The sequence below is a fragment of the Chenopodium quinoa genome, unplaced genomic scaffold (assembly GCF_001683475.1).
Source record: "Chenopodium quinoa cultivar QQ74 unplaced genomic scaffold, ASM168347v1, whole genome shotgun sequence".
In the NCBI taxonomy this organism is placed as follows: Eukaryota; Viridiplantae; Streptophyta; class Magnoliopsida; order Caryophyllales; family Amaranthaceae; genus Chenopodium; species Chenopodium quinoa.
Window position 1 is genome coordinate 6,877,430 of NW_018745454.1, and position 10,193 is coordinate 6,887,622.

At 34.6% G+C, this 10,193-nt stretch overlaps 1 protein-coding gene across 1 annotated transcript; it reads left to right on the plus strand.

Moving 5' to 3' along the window:
• The first annotated feature begins 685 nt into the window (after nucleotides 1-685).
• On the plus strand, nucleotides 686-3,379 carry LOC110714281 (auxin transporter-like protein 3). The gene is made up of 9 exons (XM_021892782.1): nucleotides 686-776; nucleotides 904-1,110; nucleotides 1,219-1,404; nucleotides 1,507-1,619; nucleotides 1,750-1,933; nucleotides 2,041-2,138; nucleotides 2,233-2,440; nucleotides 2,554-2,811; nucleotides 2,970-3,379. The coding sequence occupies exons 2-9, from the start codon at nucleotides 949-951 to the stop codon at nucleotides 3,168-3,170; spliced, it is 1,410 nt and encodes a 469-aa protein (XP_021748474.1). The 5' UTR covers nucleotides 686-776; nucleotides 904-948; the 3' UTR covers nucleotides 3,171-3,379.
• The last annotated feature ends 6,814 nt before the right edge of the window (nucleotides 3,380-10,193 follow it).

Here is a 10,193-nt window from a genome sequence, read left to right on the forward strand (position 1 = left end):
ATGTTCAACACAAATTTAGATATATCCGATCCATGCATGTATTGCGGCCGTATTGGTGTTGGACACGATATCTTGAATGTATTGTATCTTGTTTGTATTAGTTGGAGGGTGTTTTCATCTTTGTAGTAGTTGTAAGTTTGAATATAATTAGTCATAGTGTATTATGATTATAAAATTGAATATTAATATTAATGAAGTTAAAAATAAAAAGAGTTCATGGGGATTGATAGCTTAAAGCGGCGTGATAGTGAGACATCCCGCTCGTGGGGTTGCATGCGAGAGTGACCCAAACAGAGAACCTGAATAAGAGGAAAAGGAAATTAAAAAAAAATGTTGGTTGGATGGCCGCGGCTAGGTAACAAGAGAGTGTGTGGGAGATGGGGACAATACTATATCAACTACCAATCAAATGAGAGGATGATCCCATACATTCATACATACATGGCGAACAAACACCTTTTTAAAATAATAATAATAATAATAATTGATATCAACCATCAGCTTAAGCTTTTGGTTGAGTTAGTCCATTACCATGGTATCGGAGTCAGCGTGACACAAAGGTCACGGGTTCGAACCTCATCCGCCCCTCCTTCAAAGTGGAATTAATTCGCACCGGTCACATTATGTAGTCCGCGCCACACACAAGACGAGCTCATAATAATAATAGAGGAAGATTGAAGTGAGCAAAGAAACTAAGCGAGCTAATCATTGCTCCTCTCTAGTAAAAGTCCTTTTAAGAAGCTGCTCCTTTCACATTCCTTCGTAAGCTAGAATGAGTACTTAAGTCCTCCTACTCCTTCCTATTAGCTTACTCTATATTCTTAATAATTATTATCAATTTGATTTGTGTGATCATATATATAGATCAGCAACTAAACTTAGTTAACTCTATTTTGATACCAGGCCAGTATATAAAGATATAGTAGGATCGGATTGGATATATCATATATGGCTTCAGAGAAGGTGGAGACAGTGGTAGCTGGGAACTATGTCGAAATGGAGAGAGAAGAAGGTCCGGAAGAGTCTTGTTCCATTAAGACCAAGCTTTCCAACTTTTTATGGCATGGTGGCTCTGTTTATGATGCATGGTTTAGCTGTTCTTCCAACCAGGTACCTACAATTATATATTTACTAGTGTTATTAATTAACCCAACGAGCTCACACCTTTATATTACATACTAATTACTACTACTACTACTACTATGCCACGCACTGCAGGTTGCACAAGTACTACTAACACTACCATACTCATTCTCACAACTCGGGATGTTATCTGGAATACTTTTCCAACTCTTCTACGGCTTCATGGGTAGCTGGACTGCTTACCTTATCAGTTTACTCTACGTGGAGTACAGAACCAGAAAAGAGAGAGAAAAAGTTGATTTTAGGAACCACGTTATTCAGGTTTCTTTTTTATAACCTTTATGATTCAGAGGTATACTTATGATCAATTCTCTTTTTTGCTACCTAATTTTACATTTATATCGATTGATTGAATGAATGCAGTGGTTTGAAGTGCTTGATGGATTACTTGGGAAACATTGGAGAAATATTGGCCTATTCTTCAATTGCACTTTCCTTTTATTTGGATCTGTCATCCAGCTTATTGCTTGTGCTAGGTCAGTCTGCTTCTTGCTTTACTTTATCTACTGAATTTGATAAAAGTGAAACAATTTTAAACTAGTAATTATAAGATCATTGATAACATCATGATAATATGTTGTTATGATAAAAAAAATAAATGTGCAGCAATATATACTACATAAATGATAGCCTGGACAAGAGAACATGGACATATATATTTGGTGCCTGCTGTGCGACGACAGTGTTCATACCATCTTTCCACAATTACAGAATATGGTCATTTCTAGGCCTTATCATGACCACATATACTGCCTGGTATCTCACTATTGCGTCTCTCCTCCATGGCCAGGTATTTATATTCCCAATTTTCATCTGCAGCTAGTGCTGCATATTGATTTAATTGGCTGACCTGATGAATTTTATTATCTTCTGTTTTTGTTAAAATGATAATCTAAGGTAGACGGAGTAAAACACTCCGGCCCCGCCAAGTTGGTTCTATACTTCACGGGTGCAACCAACATTCTCTACACTTTTGGTGGCCATGCGGTCACTGTGTAAGTTTTTTATTACTCCGTACCAATTAATTGTTTTATCAACTTAGGAAGATATTTGATTAATATTAACTATAAAGCTACTGAATGAATGCAGAGAAATAATGCATGCGATGTGGAAACCACAAAAGTTCAAGCTGATATATTTGTTGGCAACATTGTATGTGTTAACTCTGACCCTGCCATCAGCAAGTGCAGTGTATTGGGCATTCGGAGACATGCTACTTGATCATTCCAATGCCTTCTCTTTACTTCCTAGGACTGGTTTTAGGGACACTGCTATTGTCCTCATGTTAATACATCAGGTTTGATCACGTCAGAACGATCAGTAATATGTTAATTAATTAGCTTTGGCATAACAGCATACAATTCAATTCAATTAATTCAATTAAATAATGCATGTTGCTTAATTGTGCAGTTCATAACATTCGGATTCGCTTGCACTCCTCTATATTTCGTGTGGGAGAAATTCTTAGGCGTGCATGAAACAAATAGCATTATGAAGCGGTCATTGGCGAGGCTTCCGGTGGTGATCCCGATATGGTTTTTAGCCATTGTTTTCCCTTTCTTCGGACCAATCAATTCAACAGTTGGATCACTATTGGTTAGTTTCACTGTATATATAATTCCGGCCATGGCTCATATGATTACTTTTGCACCAGCAGCCGCTCGCGAGGTAAATCATTATATATATATATATATATATATATATATATATATATATATATATATATATATATATATATATATATATATATATATGTGCAGTTTATAATAATACTAGTCCAAGTAACAGTTAATTAATAAGTTAAATGGTGAATATATATTGAACAGAACGCAGTGGAGAGACCGCCATCATTCCTAGGAGGGTGGGCAGGAATGTACAGCATCAACATATTCGTAGTGGTGTGGGTGTTTGTGGTAGGGTTTGGGCTTGGTGGGTGGGCCAGCATGATGAATTTCATACAGCAAGTCAACACTTTTGGCCTTTTTGCCAAGTGCTATCAATGCCCTCCTCATAAGCCCAAGCTTTGAACTAATGCTTTTTTCTTTTTTTTAATTTTTTTTTTCTAGGGAGCTAAGCAAAACCTGTTGATCATTATATACTCCGTACGTAATACATAGCGTGTGTAAAGTTTGGCTTTTTTTTTCCTTCTCTGATTTCAATGAGCAAGGTTGTTTAAACCTTGTTGTATTTCCGTGAGTTAATTGATAAGATATGTAAAACTTGGGTTTTCATGGAATTTTGTACTTCATATATTAAAAAATTTTGGCGTGGATATACCGGGTGTGTTTTGTGAACGTGAAATGATCATATTTTAAAGCAATTGTATACATAAATATTTCGTATATAGAGAGAGATATCATACGACATACGAGCCTACCCAAGAAAATACAAAGTGGATCCCAGTACTTTTATTTAAACCAATAATGTTTATTACTCATCTATTTTCTCCACTCTAATACATATTTGCAGCATTTTTTTTTATATAACGATCTCCATTTTACAACAATGAATATCGATCTATAATTGTACACCAATAAAAATTATAAATGTTAATACTTTGTAAATATACATTAAGATAAAGCTAATTTAATAAATATCATAATGAGAATTTATGATAATAATAAATATTGAACTTTAGCCTTTAAAAGACCTATAAAGTGAAAAGGTGCAATTATTAATGAATTGAGAAAGTGTATATGGTGTACTTTGTATAAACTATGACATTGACTATTAAATAAGCTAATTCAATGTGTTTGGTGGGAAGCTTATATAAAGAGCTTATTCCACTAAATAAGCTCTTTTTGAAAAAACTCTAGGAGCTTTTTCAATTAGCTTATTCATTAATATAGGTGAAATGACACTTATACCCCCATTTAATTTAAAATCCTACTACCTAAATTACCAAACACTTATTTTATTGGTCATTTCACGTACTCAAACAACTTTAACCTATTAGCTATATACCAAACACTTTTATAAAATCAGCCAATAAAATAAGTTAGTCAAATCAGTTAATACAATCAGCTAAAAATCAGCTAACAAAATCAGTTTCATCTTTCAGTTTTAAGCAATTCACCAAACACGGCCTATATAAGTTGAGATCAAGCTAAGGTATGTAAAAATATTATGAAGTACTTATTAATAATAATAATAATAATAATAATAATAATAATAATAATAATAATAATAATAATAATAATAATAATAATCATCGTAGTGACTATATATGAATAAGTTAAGAACATGCATGCGGTTGTTCTTTTACATAGAGCGGTGATATTGAAACTTATATATACATTACTTTGGATCTATTAGTTAGTATATGCTATATCAAACATCGAGAGCATATATATATATATATAACTTAACCCACGACAAAAATCGAAACTAACTAAATATTTAGCATCAGTACAATAAGTTATCCTGGATTAACCAATTAATTTAAAACAAGGGTCTGAAAAATATTATAGTTAGAGTACAGAAAATGATGCACAAAGTTGTCGAAATGTTGAATGATTTAAAAGGCGTAGCAATCAAGGTAAGGTAAAGGAAGTCAGATGGAAATTGCGAGCAGCCATGCAAGTAACATGCAATGTCGTGTGTGTGATTAAAAAAGAATTGAAGAAGAAAAAACTAACGCAAAAATCCAAGTGATTTTACCTAAACTTTATGGCCTATATATACAGTGCAGACATACAGTTATGGTGGTCCTTTGATTTAGTTCCATTTATAGCAACTTCATACATACCTTACCAGATACCACTTACCCTCCTCCTTGTCTATTCCTACTTTGTGTTTTTATCTCCTGGATTTTGCTCTAACGACAAACTTTATTTTACACTAACTTTGAATGACTTTTCTATCTTTCTTTATTTTCTACATTAAGATTTTTCATTTTTTGGAATATGAAATTACGTACAAGTATTTTCAGGATAATCCTATGGTAGTCATCCTTGCTTTAAAGTGACTACTATTATAAATTGCATGTTGGAATACTAGTTGATGATGATGATTAACTGACAGAAGGAGATGATATTGTGGAAAACACATAGAGGTATATGTACAGTTAATTTTTGCCTTGTTACAAACAAATACAAATTACTTGACATGCTTAATATCTACTAAATTGACAGTCTTTAAACAACTTTTATAGGTATAAGTAAGATTTCATCTCATAGTTAAAATGGTCATATATGAAGTAAACCATCATTAGTTTTGCATATCATTATACGTACGTATTATTGTACTATATAAGTTTAGTCATCCACTCATCCTCTCTTTTATTTCTTTTTTAGAGTACGCCAATTATTACTTCGTACAATTTTTATGGCTAATACTCAATAAAATCAGATCAAATAAAACTTGTAGCAACATCCATCGATCTTCACATTGCACATACATATGTGTGAATCTACATTGGTGATTGGGAAAAAAGGAAATGGAGCTTTAAAGACTTAATTAGGACAACACGTACAATGACTTTAAAAAACGCGAGAAAAGGCCATTTTATCCACCCTTGCTTATGGCTAGTAATCTCCCGTAGATATCGATCTTACAATCCTATCATTATACTTTTTTCAATCAAGATGAGATGACACTTTGAATTCATAGATAGATCGATGCCAGAAAAAACATGTGAGAGAAATCAAAAGAAATCTGAATAAAAATAAGCAACCCCATCAGGATAAAGAAAACGGATATAAAGCAAACTACATTAGGTTCATTTGACATGGAGTAATTATTGATGCAGAAATGTCAGCATTCTATCAACTTCACCAATAATCAGTGGTAAGCAAACTTTTTACTAAGGTTATGTTATCTTCGACTAGTTTAATTCAGTTCCTAATTTCCTTCCCTCATAAAATATTTAGTTTAGTTCAGCTTTCATTAGTTCAGCTTTAATCAATGCAGTACAGTTCAATTTAGTTCAACTCAGTTCAATAAATCAGAACATGTCCTAAGTGTTTCGGGTATTTTTTGGATTTCCTGGGATACTGGTCACGCTCTGCTGGCAATGAGTCGGTCCTACCTGCAAAACAACGAATATTCCGATCAACGGAATATTCGCCTCCGACAATCAAGTCAGTGATCAGAACGGAAAAAGGGCTAGAGAGAGAAAGTAGAGAGAAGTTGGAGCTATTTAATGCTCTGTGTTTTTAATTGTCTGAAAAATCCCCCTCCCATCATAAATGATTGGGGCATTTATAGGGGTGGGATTCGTGCCCTTCTCTAGGGTTTATACCCTAGATTTGCGTGACGAGATTGGTTGCGCAATCAGCGATCGCCACGTGCCCCTCTGGGAGCGCCGTTCTGCGACTTTCAGCGTCATCTCTCGGAATTTGGGCCCTGACGTTGTTAGGGCTTTCTGGCGCGTTGTTTATTAGAAGGGTCATATTGCCTAGACACATGGCATCTTCCCGTGGTGACACGTGTCACCCTATGACTGGGCCACGTGTCACTATGGGATTGGCCTGAGACCTTAAAAGCTCTGGATTGCGTGGCATCTTCCCGTGGTGATACGTGTCACCCCATAATTGGGCCACGTGTCACTGTGGGATTGGTCCACGTATACGGGGTATTTTTACCCTCAACACTAAGTGCTTTTATTTTACAAGTAAGGAGTACTAATTTTCTTTAGCGGAAAATCAAATTACACCGAGTAACAAGTATATTTCATCAATTCATGATTCATCAGCTTTTATTTACTCGTAACATATACCACCTTGACATGTATTTTAAGAAAAATATTAAATTAGATATACGAATAAATTAATCAATTTGTTTACTTTTTCTAAATATAAAAAAATAGAGTAAGTATATGCAGTATTCTACTTATATGACCTTTTTTGATGAGTGGTCATAAATAATGGTAAAGGAAATAAATTTGTATGTAAATTTGTAAAGAGAATCAAGGTTAATTCTCATACTCCCTCCGTCCCTAAATTACATTTATACTTCTCTCTATTATGTGACGGAGGGAGTAGTACGTAATGCTAACTCTCCTCAATTTACCATAATTTCTGTAATAATAAATTTCATTCCTGCCTAATTAATACCTCCTCCCAAATGGTAATGAAAAATAAAATACTACCTCTGCTTCGCATTACTTGCAACAAAGAAATATTTTATGTCTCACAAATAATACCCTTTTGTTGCGAATAATGCGAAATGGAGGTAGTATAATAAATACACATCCTTGAAGATGAAGTTGCATTACGATCAATTATTACCGGCTACCAAATGGGCATAGATGCATAGTAGTACTTTGTACATATCTAGAAATAAACTTAGCTTGAAATTAATCATATTATCACCGTTATTGACATATCGCGTATCATTACGAATATTATACTACCTCCGTTACATATTATTTGCAGCGATTAGACATATTTCCTCTCTAGTTTATGTCAAATCGTTGCAAATAATATGTAACGGATGTACTACATAAGCTAAATTGGGTGAATGTTACACCTTCCTTCCATAAATAAGTGAAGTCTCATTGTCAACGTAAAAAAGAGCTTAGCTTTATTAAATTTGTGACAGGGCAAACCACTTTCAAGTGTTCGAATATCATATGTCTTCATCTGATGGTAATGCATTAAGCTTTGATGCTTTTTACTGATTGTCACATTCCATGTCCATTAAGTTCATTTGTAATCACTTAAAAAATAAAATAAGCTTATACAACATAAAAATAAGGAAATATTAGATTTTAACACCACACAAAATCCTGAAAATGGTTTTTAACACCTCCAAAAAAAAAATATTTGATTTTAACACCACACAAACTAACAAAAAATGGGTATTACCACCACTTAACGGATTCCGTCCAAAAATTTCGTTAAGTGAGGTCCTCAATGACACATGTCACCATTTTAGTTGTTTAAAAAAAATAAAAAAATATAAAAAAACCCTAAAACTACCCCAGCCCCACCACCGACCTACCCCTGCCCTCCCCGAAACCACCACCGGCCGCAACGCCTTCGCACCCCCAACCCAGCTGAACCCTCCCCCCCCTTTCCCGCAATGGCTTCGCCCCCACAAACGACCAAACCCAAAATCTCCCTCCCCAATACGATCGCGATTCCGGCCACAAATGGCCGAAATCGACCTGTTTTGGGGTTGAGTTGCCTTAACCGGCAATCATGATCGTATTAGGGAAGGAGGGTTTTAGGTTAAGTAGTTTTTGGGGGCGAAGCGGTTGCGGGAAAGGGAGGGGGAGGGTTCAGCTGGGTTGGGTGAGCGAAGGCGTCGTTGGTGGTGGTTTTTGGGAGGGTAGGGGTGGGTCGGTGGTTAGGCGGTGGTGGTGCAGTGGCGGGGCTGAGTTGGCTGGGTAGTTTTAGGTCTTTTTATTTATTTTTTATTTTTTTTATTTTTTGGCTAATAAGAAAGTGACACGTGGCACTTAACTGGTTCCGTTTAGGAATCCGTAAAGTGGTGGTAATACCCATTTTTTGTTAGTTTGTGCGGTGTTAAAATCATTTTTTTATGGAGGTGTTAAAAACCATTTTCGGGTTTTTATGTGGTGTTAAAATCTAAAATAACCTAAAAATAAACAGAGTTCTTTCAGTGCGGTAAGCCACATGGTGCTGCAAGGGTTACTTGTATTTTAGAGTTACTTGTATGAGTTATTTGTATTTCGGAGTTACTTGTATGGGTTACTTGTAGGGTACTACGAAACTTGTATTATGAGGTTACTTGTATGAGTTACTTATATCGTGGGATTACTTGTATGAGTAACTTGTAGGTGTTACTTGTATTATGAGTAACTCCTATAATAAGTAACTCTAGACCAAAACCCCGTACCAAACCAGCAACACCTTATAAGTAACCCCTGACCAAAACTAGTAACACCTACACAAGTAACCCTAGAATATAAGTAAGACCTACAAGCTAAGTAACCCCTGACAAAATCAGTAACATCCTACAAGTAAGTGAAGTAACCTCTGACAAAATCAGTAACATCCTACAAGTAAGTGAAGTAACCCCTGATTAAAATTTAAAACCAGTAACACCCATACAAGTAACCCTAGAATATAAGTAACACATACAAGTAACCCCTGACAAAACTAGTAACACCTTACAAGTAACCCATGCCGCACCATGTGGTCAGCCGCATATAAAATTTGTAATAAATAAATAAATAATACTTGGCACAAATTAGGTAGTTTGATAACACTACAATAATGCAATATAATTAATTGTAACTTGGATTAGTTATATAGGAACATATATGCACGAAAATCAGTTCATCGAGTGGTAAAATGTAAATAAATTAATAATTTTTAAATTAAAAATAGACCCTAAATATATTGATTAATTACGAAAATAATGGTTTCAACTATTTCAAAAAAAAAATAATGGTTTCAACCGTATCATGGCAAATCAGGAATACCGCAATACAACCCATACTGAATTAGTGAATTGTTGCTACTAGAGTAAGAAGATGAAGTGAATTTGAAAATTTTAAGGTTTTATGCAATAATGCATAACTATAAGAAAATATGGGCTTAATAAGTTAATAACACTGGCCCAACATTAGATGGATATATGTTTATGAAGCAAGTTATGGGCAACTTACAAATTGGATTTTAGACTCAAATATAATATGAACATTTTGCTACCAAAGATGAGAATCAGGTACTCAAGCCTAACCATGAACATTATTGTGGTGTAAATTTAGCCATGAAGTTCGCACCAATTAATTAACATACATTGGGTTCAAACAATAAAGACCGTTACTGCCAACAAACATTGTTCTAATTTCTAGAGATTTTTTCACATGATAATTATCGTATTAGAGTGAAAAAAATAAAGGAAACTAACACAACAAAGCCGACTAAAAATACATGAAATATAGCTTAAACACACAAGCACAACATGATGTCACATACTCACATAATCTAAGGATTACTCTTAACAATTTTGGCACGGTGTATAACTAGTGGATGGGCTACCCCCAACTCCCCAAGGCACAAAAGGAATTCAAAGTCTGATTTTAGATATCTAATATCTTAAAACATGATTGCTTTACGTAATTTTTCGCTTAC

Excerpts from the sequence above, each read along its gene's own strand:
- LOC110714281 (XM_021892782.1), top strand. The coding sequence starts at position 949 with ATGGCTTCAGAGAAGGTGGAGACAGTGGTAGCTGGGAACTATGTCGAA. Across the intron at positions 2,441-2,553 it reads TCCTCATGTTAATACATCAG|TTCATAACATTCGGATTCGC; the intron begins GTTTGATCACGT and ends TTAATTGTGCAG. Across the intron at positions 2,812-2,969 it reads CACCAGCAGCCGCTCGCGAG|AACGCAGTGGAGAGACCGCC; the intron begins GTAAATCATTAT and ends TATATTGAACAG.